The sequence below is a fragment of the Equus asinus genome, chromosome 15, assembly GCF_041296235.1.
Source record: "Equus asinus isolate D_3611 breed Donkey chromosome 15, EquAss-T2T_v2, whole genome shotgun sequence".
NCBI lineage: Eukaryota > Metazoa > Chordata > Mammalia > Perissodactyla > Equidae > Equus > Equus asinus.
The window spans coordinates 27638700-27658833 of NC_091804.1; the positions used below are offsets into that span (position 1 = coordinate 27638700).

General features: G+C 41.7%; 1 protein-coding gene across 3 annotated transcripts in view; it reads left to right on the forward strand.

The window, feature by feature from the left end:
* The window catches only part of PHF20 (PHD finger protein 20), a 143943-nt gene that overhangs the window by 40579 nt on the left and 83230 nt on the right, over positions 1–20134 (forward strand). For all 3 annotated transcript variants that reach the window (XM_044747851.2, XM_070485837.1, XM_044747852.2), the window contains 2 exons: positions 14296–14467; positions 15860–15944. In XM_044747851.2, coding sequence (XP_044603786.1) covers positions 14296–14467; positions 15860–15944 — 257 coding nt within the window. The remainder of the gene's footprint in view (positions 1–14295; positions 14468–15859; positions 15945–20134) is intronic.

Genomic DNA, 20134 nt, shown 5'->3' on the forward strand with positions numbered 1-20134 from the left:
CCAAAGCAGAACGCACGAACTTAACTGCTAATGCCACTGGGCCAGCCTTTGGGAATTCTTTCTTTGATTTTATTTTTTTATTTTTTGTTTTTTTTTGAGGAAAATTAGCCCTGAGCTAACTGCTGCCAATCCTCCTCTTTTTGCTGAGGAAGACTGGCCCTGAGCTAACATCCATGCCCATCTTCCTCTACTTTATATGTGGGATGCCTACCACAGCATGGTGTGCCAAGTGGTGCTATGTCCGCACCCAGGATCTGAACTGGCGAACCCCGGGCTGCCGAAGTGGAACATGCGCATTTAACTGCTGCGCCACTGGGCCAGCCCCAGTGATTTTATTTTTTTAAGTGAAATAAGAAGTAGAATCCTTAGCTGAGACTGAGGATCAGGAGGAGGGGGGCTTGGGTTTAAGCTAAGGTATGAATGTAAGGTATGAAATATCACTTAGGAGAGTGAAGAGAGATTGGACATGAGAAATATGGTAGGATTGCTGGTGCCATCAAATGCCATTCAGGTCTCACTGGAAATTGGTGGTCATAGAGTTTTTTTTCACTAAGCTTTTTATTTTAGAAGAGTTTTAGATATACAGAAAAATTCCAAAGATAATCTAGAGAGTTCCCATAAATGACATACTCTGTGTCCCCTACTGTTAACATCATACATTAGTAAGATAGAAATGTAAGGTACATTTGTTACAATTAATGAACCAATATTGGTATATTATTATTAACTAGAGTCTATGCTTTATTCATATTTCCTTAGTTTCCCCTAATGTCCTTTTTCTCTTCCAGGATCCAAGATCCAACATTACATTTAGTAGTCATGTCTCCTTAGGCTGCTTTTGGCTGTGTCAGTTTCTAGATTTTCCTTGTTTTTGATGATCTTTTATTTATATTAGTATGCATTCAGATATTTATTTTAGACTTTGGGTTATAATCCAATACTACTTTATTTTGTTGCTCCTGTTGTTCCATTGGGAACTCTTTCAGTTGACTCTTGTGTCCTTTTGACATACTCCCATCATCATCGTGTGTGTGTGTGTGTGTTTAATATTTCCTTATTTCTGACACTACAAAGTATTCTAGGCTCATTTTGTGTATTTCCTGCCCCTGTCCTAGAATCAGCCATTGGTTCCTTTTATTAGGAAATAGTATTAGACACCAAGAGCTAGATGCTAGGTGTGTTCCTTGCTACTAAGGGGTCATTGCTTCTAGGCTCTGGGTTATTATTATATTTTAAGGAAAAGATAATATCCGTATTTTTTTTTCTCATTACAATTGTGATCTATATTTGTTTTAAAGGAACAAAAATTCTTGGGGCTGGCCCTGTGACCGAGAGGTTAAGTTCACACGCTCCACTTTGGCAGCCCAGGATTTTGCCAGTTCGAATCTTGGGTATGGACATGGCACCGCTCATCAAGCCATGCTGAGGCAGCGTCCCACATGCCACAACTAGAAGGACCCACAGCTAAAAATATGCAACTATGTACCGGGGGGCTTTGGGGAGAAAAAGGAAAAAAAAAAATCTTAAAAAAAAGAAAAATTCAAATGTCACAGAACTCAATAGGTCAGAACCTTGAGAGCCCCCTTGGTGCCTCCTGGACTTCTCCCTTCCACTCCATCATCTAATTTATCAGCTAATCCTGTCAGGTCCAGTTGCAGAATCTATTCTGACTTTGACACTAGCTGCCATCTTCACCCTACTGCCTTGGCCCAAGCCCCTATCATGGATCTTCTGGGCCCCAGCAGTAGCCACCTAACTGGTCTCCTGCATCTATCTGGACTCTGCCTCCTCCTCAGTCTAGACCTACCACTTAGCAGCCAGTTAGTAGGCCCTGGATTTTTAAAAAAACTTTTTTGATATTAATTTTCCTGGCAGTTTACAGTTGTAAGACATTGAATTGAGAAAAGAGCAAAGATGCTACTCTTTTTTAAATTTTATTTAAAAAAACTTTTTTTAAAGTATAATTTATGTTAGAGTGCACAAGTCTTAAGTGTGTGGCTTTGATGAACTTTTATAAAAGCATGTATGTACCTGTGTAATCACCACCCAGATCAAGATGTAGACGTTGTAGGAACCTCAAAAGGCCTTTTCCCCTCACCCAGTCACACAGCCTCCTCTACCCCTAAGGAAACCATGATTTATGTTAAAGTGTGACCCATCAGCATGTCGAGTACATTCCAGCTGCTGGAGTGCAGGAGTGGAGAATGTGGAGAATCAGATTTACTTAGGGTTGGAGTTTACCCAGGCAGATATGATGAAGGCAGAGAGTTGAAAGTATCTGCAAGGAAGTGTGATTAAAGTCTAAGATTTCCAGGATGAAAATGAGGGTGAGAGCAGGCAGAAGGAACAACGTGAGCAAAATATTCAGAGCTCAAAGAACATGGTGTGTTCTGAGAATCTGGAGAGAGACCAGATCAGGAGTGGTGGGAGAGTAGGCTAAAAAGGGAAATTTTAGGCAGGATAGAGACATGGTCAGATTCCTCTTAGGAACAAAAAAGTGGTGGTGTTCACTCAGTCACCAAATATTGACTGAGTGTCTCTGTATCACTACGTTTGCGAGTACTGATGGAGGGTATATGGATCGTCTGGACATAACTGTTGAATTGTTACTGGTGAAAAAAGATTGGGATTGAGAGAAAGATGAATACAAGTTAGACGTCTCAGATGTTGATTAGTGGAAATGCTGAAGGGGTAGGGAAAGAGTTAAGGCATCCAAAACACGGTTTTTCTACAGCTTAATAGTCAGCCCTTTGTTTTTCATTAAATACAACTTGCATCCCCATCCTCTCTCCAGCAAAGGCTGGGGATGGCTTAGAATGTTACTTTTGTGCATAGAAGTCTTGCTTTGGGTGTGTGCCCTGAGCCAGGAATAGAGGCACGCTATGATTCTTGAAGTAAATGAGTGCTGTATGTTTGCAGAAAGGCTGTTTATATAGGGAAGATTCTGGAAGCAGCGTGAATGCCCAACCCCGGGGGGAAGGTTTAGGCAAATTCTGGGCTAGCCACCAGGAGGACTTATTAGGTGGCTAAGACAGAAGACACCTCTTTGGATGTGAGTTAATACAAGGATATTTACATGTAAAGTCAAATTAAGAGCAGAAGGCTCTTCACGGGGCTTAGAGTCAGATTTGGATACTGATCTTGGTTACACCTCTTTAGTCACTCTCTTTGAGCCTGCATTTCCACAAATATAAAATGTGTGCGATGATGATAACTCCTTAAGTCCTTATGAGATTGTGGTAAAAATCCATTGAGATGACTTATATAAAGGCAGTTTATAACACCTAGAGTGAGCTAGACACATTGGTTATTAATAGCCATGTAAGTGAACGCTGACCAATTGGAGTGGGAAATAAGATGGAAGTTGTTATCCTTTCTGGTTCCTCTTTTTTTTCTGCAACATTTCTTCAGTTCATATTTCTGGTGTGTGTGCAGGGGGAACAAACAGGTTTATGCCAAGCACTGTCTGGCTGCTCTAATTTAAGCGTGTGCACAGTGTGTGGTGTTGGGCAGCTTAACTTTACTCAGAAGCAACCAAGACTCTGAGCAGCAAGCCTTCCTGGGACTTGAGGTCATTATACTATGGACAAGGCGACATTGTATCACTGTGTTAGACCTGGAGTGTTCTCTCTTTCTGGACATACACATGGAGTTATTCATTCTCGTTTGGTGTGAACTTTGCTGTCCCACAGTTCTCTCCTTTCCTTGGCGGAGCCCTAGGGTAGGATGGCTTATCTGGTAGCTTAGAGCAGCATTTCTCAAACTCGAAAAGATGAAGACTGGCCTTCAACCTCTATACCATCTATGGATCCCACTTTTAGTAGCATTGGAGCAAAATGCTACTGTGTTATTTATTGCTGTGTAACAAATTTTCTCAAAATTTAGTGGCCTAAAACAAGACTAAACATTTATTATTCAGTGTCTGTGGGTCAGGAATTCAGGAGCAGCTTTACAGGAGGGTTCTGGCTCGAGGTCTTATGAGGCTGTAGCCCAAGGTGGTTCCTGCATGCCGCTGGCAAGTTGTTGCTGGTTGCTGGCAGGAGACCTTAGTTCCTTGCCACGTGGACCTTTCCATAGAGCATCTAGAATGTTCTCATGACATAGTACCTGGCTTCCCCTAGAACGAGAATCCACAAAGCAGCAGTGCTGTGTATATGTGTGTGAGTGTGTGTTAAAATTATGTAACATAAAGTTGGCCATTTTAACCGTTTTTCAGTGTACAGTTCAATGACATTAAGGACATTCAGGTTGTTGTGCAACCATGATGACCATCCATCCCTAGAACTTTTTCGTCTTCCTAAACTGAAGCTCTGTGCCCATTAAACAGTGACTCTCCATTCTTCCTTCCTCCTGGCACCTGGTAACCACCACCTACTGCCTGTCTCTGTGAATGTGACTACTCTAGATGTCTCATGTGACTGGAATCATGCAGTATTTGTCCTTTTGTGACTGACTTACTTCACTTAGTGTGTTTTCAGGGTTCATCTATGTTGTAGCATAGATGCCTTTTTAATGCTGAGTAATATTCCGTTGTATGGATATATCATAATTCATCTGTGAACGGACACTTGGGTTGCTTCCACTTTTTGGCTATTGTGGATAATCCTGTTATGAACATTGGTGAAGAGATATCTGTTCGAGTCCCTGCTTTCAGTTCTTTTGGATGTATATGCAGAAGTGGAATTGCAGCAATGCTTTTTATAACCCATCCTTGAAGTCCCACACCATTGCTTCCACCAAATTCTATTTGTTAGAAATGAGGCCACATGCAAGGGGAGGATAATTAGGCTCCTCCTTTTGAAGGAAGAAGTGTCAAATTTGCAGACATAGTTTAAAGCCACTACAATTGCCTTTTGAGAGTGATCATGTAATGTCAGGTTAATTGCAAACACATACTAAAATTCTTAAGCAGTACTTGGTTTTATGGTGGTCATGTTGATCAGTGGGTCTCAATGTTTTTCATGTCACTGTTCACTTGTAATCTGTTCGTGGCACCTCAGCTGGGAAGCTCTGATAAGGTGGTCCAGATTATGGATAAGTACAATAAAACATTCCTCATGGATACCTTGTGGACCACCAACTCTGTGTTTAACACCAAGTGGTCCATGGACTGCTATGGGGAAACACTCATTTAGGGCCTGACTGTCCATCTGTATAATAGGTTTGGAATCCGTAAGATTCCTGCACCACTCTCTACAGAGTTGTTTCCTTTCTCACCTTCAGTTTCCTGCACTTCGTTGCCCTCTGTACCTATGCTGATTTACTCAGATTGTACCATCTCCCAGAAACACTCTCCAGTCTCAGTTCCTCCTTGATCGCCTGGAAAATACCTATTCATCGTTCATAATTGAGATCAAGTGTCTCCTTTTCATTAGAGTTGTCTTGGCCCCTCCTTCTTCCTCACTACCACCCCTCCAACCCTAGAACTAGCCATTTGCTCCTCTGTACCCTTCTATACCTTAACTAGTCTTCTGTTGTTGCACCTGTGATACTTTATTACAATTATTTGTGTGTGTAGGCACAGCTTTATTCCCTCTGAGGATACTGCAGTGAATGAGAAACAGATGCCTTTAGGGGTATCTGTAGTCACCTATGGAAGCAGACCATAACCAAGTAAATGGAGAAACAAATGAAATAATCACAGATTGGAGTAAACACTATGAAGGAAGCAAGCGGGAAACTGACACAGAGTGGAAGGAGATGGGGGCTCCTTGAGACAGTGTAGCAGGCATTCTGAGGCTCTAGGAGAGTGAGGTGTTCCCTGGGAAGAGTACGCGGGGGTGGGGGAGGTGTTCTAGGTAAAGGGAGCAGACGGGGTATGGGAAGGCTTGTGTTTTGTCTGAGGAAATATGTCTTGTAACATAGAGTTTGTCTTCTTCTGCCAACTTCTGTGATCACACATCTTCATAGATTTGGCTCTGTGTTTCCCAACCCCAGTACACTTCCTGGCCCAAAGTAGGTACTCAGAAAATGTCTGTGGAATTGATGAATTTCTCTTCCTCTAATTTTTGTCCATTCTCCTTGTCCCTTTATTTTTTAATATCTTTAAAATTTTTTATCTTTTTAAAGATTGGTACCTGAGCTAACAACTGTTGCTAATCTTTTTTTTCTTCTTCTCCACCCCAAAGCCCCAGTACATAGTTGCATATTCCAGTTGTAGGTCCCTTTAGTTCTGCTATGTGGGCTGCTGCCTCAGCATGGCTTGATGAGCTATATGCTAGGGCTGCGCCCAGGATCCAAACCGGTGAAAACTTGGCCTGCTGAAACAGAGAGTACGAACTTAACCACTTGGCCACGGGGTGGGCCCTTCCCTTTACGTTTGATTGGCTACATTAATCTTCTATGTTGGGGCTGGCCCCGTGGCCGAGTGGTTAAGTTCGCGCGCTCCACTGCAGGCGGCCCAGTGTTTCTTCGTTGGTTCGAATCCTGGGCGTGGACATGGCACTGCTCATCAGACCACGCTGAGGCAGCGTCCCACATGCCACAACTAGAAGGACCCACAACGAAGAATATACAACCATGTACCAGGGGGCTTTGGGGAGAAAAAGGAAAAAAATAAAATCTTTAAAAAAAAAAAAATCTGTCTTCCTGTTTGGCTTAGTGACCAGTTAGATCACTTGCTTAAAATAAGGCTACCATAGTAACCTAGTTTACTATGAAGTTTGGATTATCTGGCCTTTCTAAGTTGAATTTTGGATAAATATGAGTTTTTTATACTTTTTGGCCTTTGGAAGAAAGCTATTTTGTGGCTAATTAAATTTTGCCATGGTGACCACAGAACACGTGCATATATCCCCTCCAATTTGACAATTTTTGTGCTGGGATCTGTTTGTCTTTTTGACATCTACAACATGCATATCATTGGTTTATTTTGATGATTCACCTTGGTTTGTGTATATATTCCTATTGCTGTTTTGTGGCTCTAGGTATCCATAATCAATTCTTTTTTTTTTTAAAGACTTTATTTTTCCTTTTTCTCCCCAAAGCTCCCTAGTACATAGTTGTGTATTTTCAGTTGTGGGTCCTTCCAGTTTTGGTACGTGGGATGCTGTCTCAGCATGCCTTGATGAGCAGTGCCATGTCTCTGCCCAGGATTCGAACCGGCGAAACCCTGGGCCTCCAAAGCGGAGCACGCGAACTTAACCACTCAGCCACGGGGGTGCCCCCATAATCAATTCTTTTTAAAAAGTACATTTGATGAACATTTATTGAATGCCTAATATATGCAGAACATACTGGAGGAAATTAAAAATTTGGCAAACCCCTCTCTTCATCTTTCAAAGTTCAGCCCAACTGCCGAGTCTTCTCTAAAGCTGCTTTCCCAGCCCCCCAGCATCTGATGAAAAAGTTTAAAGTGGGCTCCCACTGAGTTGCTGACTAAGCAAGGTGAGCAGAGGAAGTAGTTTTGGCTCACTAAGGAAGACATTAGGAGGTGAGTGGTAGGGAATGTACTTTAAAAAGAGAAGGGTCCATTTGGGTGCTTTACCAGAGTTTAGGGGAGAGCATGCAAGAGTCTTTTCAGTCCAGGCAAACCATGAAGACACAATGCCTCTCTTCTGTCTGGTCCTGGTTATGGGGTATAGCAGGCCAGGTAATTCTAGGGCTGTACTCCTTTACTCTTTCTCTATAGATAGAGATCAAGACTGTTTTTGGTCTCTCCTTGTGGAGAGGAGTGGGGAATTTCAAGGAGGCTACCAGACTTCTCTTTGGGCTCTTGCCACACTAGACGCCCTGATGTTTGCTCATCAGCTTTGTATCTCCAGGACCTAGCAGTTTGCTTGTCTCAGATACAAAGTTAGGAATGTTTCTTGAGTAGTGGAATCAATAGGGCATGGTCTCTGCTTTATAAAGTGCTTAGCAGTCTAGTGTTTGTATTCACCATATAAAAATCCTGTTTGTGACTTGAGTGTGAAGTGTTTTTATGGGGTCTTGAGCTCGTTTCTTTAAAGGAAAACTATTGATTTTGAACACTTATATCATATCTGATGATCATTTCCAACTTTGTTATTAGTTTAGGCAAAATTAACTCAAGAAGAAATAGAAAACTTGACCATGGGGCCGGCTCAGTGGCGCAGCGGTTTAGTTTGCATGTTCTGCTTCTCGGTGGCCTGGGGTTCGCCGGTTCGGATCCTGGGTGAGGACATGGCACCACTTGGCACACCATGCTGTGGTAGGCGTCCCATGTATAAAGTAGAGGAAGATGGGCATGGATGTTAGCTCAGGGCCTCTCTTCCTCCTCTTTGATTGGCAGTAGTTAGCTCAGGGCTAATCTTCCTCAAAAATAAATAAATAAATAAAACAAATTTAAAAAAAAAGAAAACTTGACTAAAATAGAAACCATAGAAGTAAAAGAAAAGGTAGGTAAAGAACTATCTTATGAAAAGGCCCCAGAGTAGGCAGTTTCATAGAAAATGAAATAAAGCTTTCTAGTCCCTTGTATAAAGCTAGCATAGCCTAATACTGAAACTGGGCAGAAGGGGCATAATACAAGGAAACTTGAACAAATCCTACTTATAAAAGAGACACAAAACTTGTCAATAAAATACTAGAACACCAAACTGACACTTATTAGATGAATGACACATGCGGGGCCGGCCCGGTGGCGTAGCAGTTAAGTTTGCATGTTCCACTTCTCGGCAGCCCGGGATTTGCTGGTTCAGATCCCGGGTGCGGACATGGCACTGCTTGGCACGCCATGCTGTGGTAGGCGTCCCACGTATAAAGTAGAGGAAGATGGGCACGATGTTAGCTCAGGGTCAGGCTTCCTCAGCAAAAAAGAGGAGGACTGGCAGTAGTTAGCTCAGGGCTAATCTTCCTCAAAAAAAAAAAAAAAAGAATGACACATGCAACCAAATATGACTTATATTAGTGGGGTAATGATAACTTAAACTTAGGAAATCTATTATTTCATTGTTTTCATAGAATACTAGAGAAAAGCTGTATGATCATCTTGACAAAGGCTGCAAATTCTCAAAATTTATTCTTGATGAATCCTTGATAAGGTCGCTATAGAGGAAAACTTTATGAACGTGAGTAAATGCATTAATTAGAAACTTTAACAAACTTCATGCTTAACGATGAAACACTGGAGACATTTTCATTAAAGAGAAGGATGCTGACTATCTCTGCTAATTTTCAACGTCATCTTGGAAGCACTAATCAATGTGATAACACAAGAAAAATAAATGGCAGGTGTCAGTATTGAAAGTGAGACAGTATAATCATAATTTGAATATGATTTGATAATCTACCTGAAAAATGCAAGGGAATTAATTGATAATCCATTGGATAGATTTTGAATAGGTTCAAAAAATCAAAACATTGTAACAAGGCATTCAGTGAAATTGATTGCTTCTACTTTTTTTAAAAAATTTTTAAATTTTTTATTTGTTTTTAAAGATTGGCACCTGAGGTAACAACTGTTGCCAATCTTCGTCTTTTTTTTTTTTTTCTGCTTTATCTCCCCAAAGCCCCTGTACATTGTTGTATATCTTAGTTGCAGGTCTTTCTAATTGTGGCATGTGGGACGCCACCTCAATGTGGCCTGACGAGCGGTACCACGTCCGCGCCCAGGATCCGTACCAGCGAAACCCTGGGCCCTGGCAGCGGAGCGTGCAAACTTAACCACTCGGCCATGGGGCTGGCCCCTGTTTCTACTTCTTTATCCTATACCTCTTCTACCCCCTATAGATAACCAGCTTTTTTAGTTTCTGCCCATCCTACCAGTGTTATTGTATTTAAATGCAAGCGAAAATAAATATATGTTCTTATTTTCCTCTTTTGTAACACAGAAGGTATCACAAGATATGCACTATTGTGTAGTTTGCCTTTTTTAAACTTAATATGTCTTGGAAATCTTTCTATATCAATTGATAGAGTGTGTTCTCATTTTTTTTCTTACAGTTACATAATATTCTATTTTGTGGATGTGCCAAGCAGCATATAAACCCAATAACCATGAAGCTATTAGTTGATATCTGCCCATTAAATGCTTTTTAAAACTTTAAATTTCTTTCACAAGTGTTATGTGACTAAATCCTTGTAAAAATTCAAACTTCAAGCAAAAGTCTCTTGGCCATTTGCAATCCCTTTCTCCTCCCTAGAGTTAACTTTTGTTGTCAGTTTGATGTTCAATATCTGTTCCTTTCTGGCTAATTTTCCCTTAGAAATGTGACTCCTAGCTGCAATGTTAGTTGGAAACTAGAGTCTCATCAGTGGCTGTTACATGTTGAAGCTGGAAATTTTCTCTTCTCTTTTCTGTCTATATGGATTCAATTCACATCTCTTTTGTTAACCTTGCTGTGTCTTCTCCAGCTCCCCTTATGGTTGTCCAAATATTTATATTGAACCAGATAGCGTTAGTATTTTTGTAGGTAAAAAGCAGTTTCATGTGGTTCCACCTAATCGTTTTAAAGCTTAATTGGTTCATGTGTCTGGTTCTTTTCAAGGGTAGGGGCCAGAACACATATGTCTCATAATCCCTTCCAAGACCTGGAATTGACTGGCCAGATCAAAGTTACTTAATAAAATTCTGTTGACTGATGAAGCTGAGCTGCCCTTAAGGCGACTAGCAGTTGTGATCCACCAGTCTTACTGGGTTGATCTCTAAGTAAGATCTCAACTGTCTCCCTTTCCTCCGAAATGCAGTTTGGTTCCCCATCCTCCATGAGTGACTTGCATCCTTGTCACACTTTAGAGCAGTAGGGAGAACGACTTCCTACTTAGGAAGCCCTGCTGACCCCTTGGTTACTGTTGATTCTCCTGGAGAGGTTTGTGTAGTCTGCAGACAGTGGGATGCCTGTGCCCTGTGAAGTTTTTTGAGCAAGGAAGGAGAGTTAGGCTAGCCGAGGGCCCAGAGGTCCCACAGACTTTGAATGTGTGCAGTGGAGTTGCTAGCCTAGGAATTTGGAGTTGATTCTGTGGATCCAGACTTCCCAGACTTTCAGAAGGCACTGAGCAGTGCGGATTCAAAGGAGTGTGAGATTTGTCCTGAGGTTGCCAACTTTTTATTTTGCCAAATAAATATATTTCAAATAAATATCTAATTATATACTTTTTATAGTTAATACATGCTCATGGTACAACATTCAAAACATACAAAAGGATATACATTGAATAAAATAAGTCTCATACTTCCTCTCCAGTTCCTTAACTATCCAGTTCCCCTCCCAAGAGGCAAACCGAGTTGCTTGATCACCCTTCCAGAGATAGCCCACGCATTTAAAAACAGGGATGAATGTGTTGGCTGTCTCCCCTCCCCCAAAGAAAGGATAGTGCATTCAGTACCCAGTACCGTTTTATATCTTGTTTTTTTCTACTTTTCTTAGAAATCTTTTAAAATCAGTACGTAGAGATCTGCCTCATTGTTTTCAATGACTGCATAATATTAGTAAGGGTATTGAAAACAATTAACATTGGTTTAACTTAAAAAGTATGTTTAAGGGGCTGGCCCAGTGGTGCAGCGGTTAAGTGCGCATGTTTTGCTTTGGTGGCCTGGGGTTCGTGGTTCAGATCCCAGGTGCAGACATGGTGCCACTTGGCAAGCCATGCTGTAGTAGGCATCCCACATATAAAGTAGAGGAAGATGGGTGCGATGTTAGCTCAGGGCCAGCCTTCCTCAGCAACAAGAGGAGGATTGGCAGCAGTTAGCTCAGGGCTAATCTTCCTCAAAAAAAAAAAAAAAGTATATTTAAGCACCAGAAAGTTAGAAAGAATATGATTTTTTTAATAAAGAAAAGTTCTGTAAATTTAGTTCTGTGAAAAATTAATTCTGTGCGTTGATCCAAAGACCTGTGTTTGAAAACTATTGCTATAGATAGTAAACCATTAAGGAAACCCAGATCATGTTATTTTAGGGAGGCTCACTAGTCTCTGGTAGGCTGAATGAATGAGAGGGCAAGAGGAATATAATTGAGATATTCATGTCCTTCTCCCCATTTTACAGAGAGGAGTAGATTTAGGGAATCCTCTGTCTCCTAGAATTGTACTACTCAGTTCATCAGATTATACAATTAGGCAGTCTGCTGTCAAGATGTCTTGTGTTTATAGCAGCTGTATGTCAGTCGGATTGGAGTAAGGAGACTAGTTTCAGGGCTGTTTATTCCTTCAGTTAATATTTTATGAACAATTAATGTATGCATAGTACCATTAGGAATTTTGAAGAGCATACCCTGTCAGTCCTGTGTGGGAAATACTCATATGAAGTGATGGTGGCCTGAAGTTGGAGAGTGACTGAAATTGGCATAGGTAGCTGGAGTCTGAGAGCCTTGGGATTGAAGAATTGACAGGACAGCTGACCTTTGGGAAGAAGAGAGAGAGTGGAATTCATTTGCTGAACATTTATCGAATGCCCAGTATCTGCAACCTGCTGTGATAGATTAATGCCAAGCAAACTGCCTTACAGGATACTAGCGTAGGGTTGAAGAAGACACAGCATAGAGACACAAGGCAGCAGGCCGGTTTGTTTAAGAAGCACATATTAATTAGGACAGCAGGGTACTAAGTGCTGGTTACAAGAAAGGAAAAAAATGGTACAAATCCATGTTGTAGGGAGAAAATACAGGCAGAATCTAAACTTTCTCAATCTAGAATAGCAATCTCATTAATACAAGTGTATTTAAGAGAACAATTGCATATGATATTTATTTTTCTTTATTTTTAACCATCTATTTATTTTTGGAATGAGCGATACATTTATGTGGTGGAAAAATAAAGAAGTGTTAAAAAGTATGCTGCAGAGGCCAGCCCTGTGGCCAAGTGGTTACGTTTGCGCGCTCCACTTCGGTGGCCCAGGGTTTCACTGGTTCGGATCCTGGGCACGGACATGGCACCACTCGTTGGGCCACGCTGAGGCAGTGTCCCACATGCCACAACCAGAAGGACCCACAACTAGAATATACCACTATGTACTGGGGGGATTTGGGGAGAAAAAGCAGAAAAAAAAAAAAAGATTGGCAACAGTTGTTAGCTCAGGTGCCAGTCTTTAAAAAAAAAAAGTATGCTGCAAAAAGTCTCTCTCCCACTCCTCCCCCCCCCCCCCCCCCCCCCCCCGCCACCCAGTTCCCCTTTTGTATCAGTCAGGTTTAAATGCTGGAAACAGAAACTGTTCTGTGTACTTTAATGACAAAAGGATTTAACACAAGGAATTGGGTACTTACAAAGTTGTTGGAAGGGTTGGAGGAGTGGGACTCAGGGGGCTGCTCTTAGAGTATCCATTCACCACTGGAGCTATCGTCTGGAGGTTAGGAAGTCACTACTGCCACTGCCACCCTCACCATTGCTGCTTGATACTCAGGAAGCCAGTGACTAGGTGTTAGACCCTTGCTACTGCAGACCAGCACATTAGTATCACCTGGGGGCTTATTTCAAGCTCTTATGCCCTGACTCCACCTACTGAATCAGAATTTGCATTTTAACAAGATCCCCTGATGATGTGCATTACATGAAAGGTTGAGAGGCCCTGCACTGGAGCGCTGGGTCTGGCCACCACAGTTGCCTCCAAACCCACAGATCTCCATCACCTTGATTGCCAACTGTGTGGAAGACAGGGAAATGTAGTTGTTGGTTTTCCCAGCTCTCATTCTAGAAAGAGGGTGGAATGGAGATTGAAAGAGCCTCTCTACCGAACTGACCATACTTCTACAAGTAACCATTGTTAGTTTCCTGTGTATCTTTCCAGATATGTAAACATACATGAATATATATTCTTTTTCATCTTTAAAAAAAATAAACAATAGCTTACCATACACAGTGTTCTGCACCTTGCTGTTTTCATTTAACAGTTCGTTTTGAGAGAGCTTTCCGTATCGTGACATAGAACCATCTTGTTCTTTTTAATAACTGCATGATATTTCCCTATATGGATTACAAAATTCTTAAGATTGAGACCATGTAATATAATTTGGGTTGCATAGTCATTCTAATTTATTGGCACATGTAAAATCTAATCTAGTTGTTAAATGTTTGCTTCCTGCCTCTTTTGTGCTCAGGTCTTGTGTATATCTCATGTTGTTTAAATTGCACTACAACCCAGTGTGTTGGGTATCCTTCCTCTACTTTACATGAGGGAACTCAGGCTCTGAGTTCTTAAACTAAGGAGTATCCAGGTTGGGATTTGAACCTCAAGTTTGTTAGCCTCTGTAATTTGTGATTTGACACAATTACACAGAGCTTCTAAGTGGTAGGCTTTATTTGGTACTTTGGTAACCTACTCCTTTGGGAAGAGGTTTGGGAGGGGGTACCATCTTGGATATTTTGGTAGTTATTAAAGGTACTTCAATTTTTTTTCTGATTCAGGTATCCAGCTCACATAGAAGACATTGACTACGAAGAAGGAAAAGTACTCATCCATTTCAAGCGTTGGAACCATCGTTACGATGAGTGGTTCTGCTGGGACAGTCCTTATTTACGCCCTTTAGAGAAAATACAGCTGAGGAAAGAGGGCTTACATGAAGAGGAAGGATCTTCTGTGAGTAACAAATCTGGAAAGTTCTGTAATGAGCTGGGTCAGCCATTGGGTACTTGATGTTCCAGCCTTTGATGTTCAGTGTGAAAGTCAGTAGCAGCTGGGGACCAATCCTTATTTAGGCCTGTAGTTGCAACCCTGAGATCTTCATGGCACATGGGGCTCTTGAAGAATCCCAGGTGTCATCTGTTTGTATGATGTGATTGACGTGACAGCTCGTAAACTAACTTGGTTAAGACTGCATTTGTGATGAACAGGGACCTTTTCTCTCTCTTTACCCCACTGTATCCCTTTAGATCATTTATTAAGTTCATCTGCTGTTTGATCATTTATTAAGCAATCATTCCATGTGGAGCTCTGTGCTAGCCTCATCTCAAGGTCTTTTAGAAGCACTTGAAAAACTTGGAATTGATTGGACGGTATTCCTTTTTTCTAAATTTCATCACTATGCCTGGAGCTTTTACTGACTTGAGAATGAAGGATGAAGTATTAGTTTTGAGTTTTTTGAACAGGCATTGTGACATCTATAGAGATCTTGCTGCCTTTGGTTCTGATTCGGCCCTGGATTCTGTTTTCCATTTTAACCCTGACCAGGGACCTTGAACTCTCACTAGCTTGTTTTTTTGTTTTCAATTTAGGATTGTTCACTATTGTCCAATTTGATTGCTCAGTATTCATTCTACAAAATGTATCAATGCAGACTGTGTGCTAGGAAAACCGTATGAAATATTAAAGGTGAATGGGTGCTCCCTTTGGCAAAAGACCCTTTAAAAGTGTGAGTGGCATTAGGTGGTATGGATGCTGCTTCCCTCAAGATGAAATAGCCTCCTTCTTCCAGTTTGTATACTGGGTGTGTTCCCTGGTGGTCCTGGGCTCTTAGATTCACTTTCAGGGACAGAGAAGGGTTATCATTAGTGCTCTGCTGTGCCTGCCAACACCTCTTAGGATGGAAAAATTGTGTGTCCAGCCCTTTTGTTTTGACTCTCAGTTGTTTTTTTTTTTTTTTTTTTGAGGAAGATTAGCCCTGAGTTAACATCTGCCACCAATCCTCTTCTTTTTGCTGAGGAAGCCTGGCCCTGAGCTCACATCCGTGCCCATCTTCCTCTATATGTGGGACGCCTGCCACAGCATGGCCTGACAAGTGACACCATGTCCGCACCCGGCATCCGAACCAGCGAACCTTGGGCCGCCAAAGCGGAACGTGCGCACTTAACTGCTGCGCCACTGGGCCGGCCCCTGACTCCCAGTTCTGAATAGCAGAAACATCTTCCTCCATCCCAGTAGCCCTCTCTCCTTCCCATTCTTGTCACTTCTAGCCACTTCTATGAATTCTGGTACTGTGTGTGTCTAATGAAATTGGTAACAGGATCTTTTTTGTTTTTAACTGTTTTTTAGGAATTCCAGATAAATGAGCAAGTCCTTGCTTGCTGGTCTGATTGTCGTTTCTATCCAGCCAAAGTCACTGCTGTTAACAAGGATGGTAAGGCATTTGAGTTGTAATTGTTTTTACTCATGACTTAGGGGGTAGTTTGTAATATTAGAGTTTGATAATATATTTTCAGTATGTATTTATTGCCTAGGAATCCTCTCTTCAAGTTAATCACTATGTCAGGAGGTAGGAAGAAATTATAAATGATGAGAAAGCTAGGTTAAGAAGGGGCATTTGATTCTTTGCTTTCTAAATTTTAGTCATTGTTTTCTAAAACAGTCGTGGTGCTTCTCTCACTCTGCTGGGAAGTGTGCAGGTTCTTGCTGTCTAGGAGTTCTTAATATAATTGATGAAATAAGCCCTTAATATTCCTTTTACTTCCTTGTTAATATGCTAGAAATGAAGTGAACACTAACAAACATTTCTTTAAAATGTGCTGTATGGATGTAGAGTCATTGAGGGTGGTCTGTAATGTCAGAGTTGCTAGTTGCAATTGGGGCACTGGGATTTAGAGCACTGAGTGGGATGCCTTTGCCAGAGTTTAGATGTGAGGAGTCAGGACAGGAATGTGACCGACAGAGGCTCATTTTGCTAGTACAAAGGCAAGAGGAAGGTTGTGAAGATAATATGTATGGTCAACATTCTGATACTCAGAGAACAAACTCTGGTCCAAATGATACCTTTTTTTAGCATTTTCTACCAGGATGTTTGTGGTATGTTCATGGTCTCTGCAGTGAATGTTTAGGGCAATCAAACCTCTTGTACTACTGTTAGGGGTGACTATAAAGCCAGGTTGACTTTTCATTCAATGAAGTTATTCATGTATTTATTCAGTGCTCTGCCAGATGCTGGACCTTGGGCTGACCAAGAAGTTTTGTCTGAGAATGATTTGAAATGCTGAGAAATGAACATAGATTTGCATGTAGAACATACATTAGTGTCTCTATCGCTGCATTCACCCTGCCCCCATGCTGTCAGCTGTTGGACCAGTGTGAGTTAACACATGGAGGTTAATTCACGTACCAGATGCAGGTTATTCTTAAAGCACAGTTCTCTTGCCTCAGGCCTTGAGAGCAAAGTTGTATCTTCTAAGTTGTCTAAGCGGTTACTGATCCTCCAGTTCATGGTTGGTTAAGTCTTTTTGGATAGTTCCTTTTTTCCCTAAATTACTTTTATAAGCTTGTGTTCGAAATAAAATCCTGTTACTACTTTTTATATGTATCACATTAACCTAATCACTTATTTTAAAGGAGAGCTTACATGTTATTAAACTGCCTCAAGTCCTTTTAGTAAAATACATAGTTTACTTTTTCAGAGTCATATTTTCGAGATTAGTAATTTTTTCTGCTCTTACTGGATTTAAATCATATGATATGAAATACAGTGTTCTTCATGTACATAGACATGTTCCTGAAAGTCTGTTAGGTTGATTTGTGCTGATGAAGTCATATTTTCCCCCTGAATAATACCCTTTGAAGTTGTGCTCTCTTGGGGAAATGGCTGCCCCTTAGATCAAATGACAGTTATGGGTAGTAATGTGGGTAACTGTAGATAAAGGAGGTAGCAGAGAGGAAATAACATTTCACTTTTATTTCAGTGATGTCCCAAAGTCACATGGAGGACAGAAATGGGGCAGTGGGGATTGGATGAGAGGGTGGCAAAGGAGGAGAAGATTGAGGGAGAGCAGTTTGGGGAGCCCTGGGAGCTGTCTCATAGAGGAGTGGGGGATATGTCTTGACAAAGGCAGTAAAGGCTTAGAAACCTACTGTGTTTGCATCTGATATCTGCAGAGCCCAGAGCTTCACATCATGGATTTAAAACAAACAAAGCATCCTCATGTAGTTGAAGGCAAAGTGAGGTAAGTGCTGAGATAGAGGCACCAGGAGGAGGTAGGGCAGGAGCAGAATGGTGCAGATAAATCATAAGGGGATGGAGGAGGCACCCTGTCTGCAGTTACTGGGTTTTTTGTGGGGGTGGGTCTGAAATCTTTTGAAATAATCATTTAAAGACTAAAAGTCATTGGCCACATTATTGGCCATAGTTAAGGTTTTTAAATGTCTCTTAAACTGGGCCAACCAGAGCTTTGCAAGTTGTTTCAAAAAACCTTTTCAGTTTATTTCCTCCATAAGCTAAAATTATAGGAGGGAAGAGTCTTGAGGTAATGGTTTTCCTAAAATGGTCTTTTACTGCCCAAGTGCGTTGGTTCTGTAAGTTCCAAAAATTTTAGTTAGTTGAAGGACATTGAAAATGAGTGGAGATTTCTGCCAGAATGTGTTTTCCCCAGAGTTTTTGGGTCTGGAATCCTGTACTATGCTGCTACCCATCTTGGTTCTTGAGACTAATTGGAAGGGGGAGGAGAGAAAAAGGACATGCGGGAGGGGAAATCCTGAAAGTTAGTGGAATGGCTGGGTAGTATTATTGCCACATCTTGGATTGTGAAGGAAAGCTAGCCTTTGTGGGAACTCAGATCTGTGCTGATTTTGAGATGAGATAATGACTCTTAGGTGCTGCCTTTGGGTTGGATTTTATCCATGGGAGCTGGTGAGCAGTTTCTAGTTCATCATGATTCATTCCAGTAATTGCACGATTGGGAGGGACGATGCTGGACTCTTTTCCCTGGTATTTTCTGCCCTGCCTCAGTTTCCTCTGTAGCAGGGGCCACCACAGCTTTATGGCGCTATGAGGAGAAGCTCTGCTGGCAAGGGGCCCCTTAATTTCCTGTAAAAGTCATTCTGTCTTGTTGGTGCTGCTAGAAGGAGGCCGTGGATATAGTGAAGTCACACCCTGTAAATTCATCTTTGGAAGGCTTGGTCTGATCTTCTCACTACTCTTAACCTCCCTGGTTTTCCTGCGGCTGAGCATTGACTGAACAGGCTGGTGGGTGGGGCCTCTAGCCAGAGTGGAAAGCAGTGGCTGTTGGCATTAGGAGTCTGGTATGATTGAATCTCAACTAAATAGCAACTTTAGAGTTTCTTAAGGGAGTTATTTAGTACTTGGAAACTGGAGAGGAAAATGCCATGTAATTTAGCCCTTTTCACCTGGAATGGTTCTTTAGCAATGGCAACGAAGTTTACGTTTAGTGTAAACTTATTTAGTGTGAAGGCAGACATACCTGGTAGCCTTGTTAGACACTTCGTGTGTTTTGGAGTGAAAGATAGGATTCTGCTTCCAGGGAATCTTTGTTCAGAAGCCATCTCTGGTGAGTTGACCTTGGCTCTTTGCTGGGGTTGCTCGGCTCCCGTTTTCTACACCAGGGATAACAGAGCTACTTGTCTGTCAGGACTTTGTGCCCCCAGTTGTGGACCACTTTGCTCTTGCAAGGCATTCTCTCTGGGGGAAACTGAAAGTAGGTTTGCATTTACAACAAAATGAGGAATTGTTCCTTCCTGTTGATCTGTAGTTCTTTAAGTTGAGTGAGCAGGTGAACCAGGTCCCTGTTCCTTAAAATTATGCATACTCTGAGGTCACATGCTCCCTTTCCCCAGGTTCAGTCTCTTTGGCCCAGTGCCTGAAGTCTGCATTTATAACAGGAGATTCTATGGAAATGATCTTATTTCCAGAATCTCGGGTTGAAGCATTTACTATTTTTTGTTTTCTTCACGCTGTAACTGATTCTACATTTGAAATGTGAGGATGTTGGGATTATGTGAACAGCTTTGCACAGAGCTAAAAGGAAGATTTAGGCCCACACATGGAGGTGCTAGCTTGGCTCTTATCTTCTCTGGAGGGGGAGGGGTTGGTGCTTCCTTTTTAAATAAGTGACTTGGTGGATGATAATAATTAGAGCCACTTATCAATTCCTTGTTCTGTGACAGTCGCTTTGCTAGCAGTTTCCATATTTTATCTTATTTAGTCTTTGCACAGCCATAGAAAGGTTGTTTCTGTCAACCGAGCCTTATTTTACAGATGAGGAACTAAGGTCACAGGAAAAACTGCTTGAGGTTACAGAGCACATACATAACTAGTAGAGCTGAGATCTGAAGGGAAGTCTGTGGGGTTCCAAAGTTACTGAACTGCAGTTCCCACAGTTCCAGGCTGCCTCTCTGGAGCAGGGTTTTCCTAAAACGGCAGGAGTTGTCATTTAGGGCCATGGGTTTACTGGGTGATTGTGTGCTTATGTATGTATGTGTATGCATGCCTGATATGATGGTAGGGTGAGTGTAGATGGCCTATACTTTCTGGAGCCTGGTGGTGTCTTGAGAGCCCTGATTGGGAGACAGGTTCTGGTCCTATTCCCTACT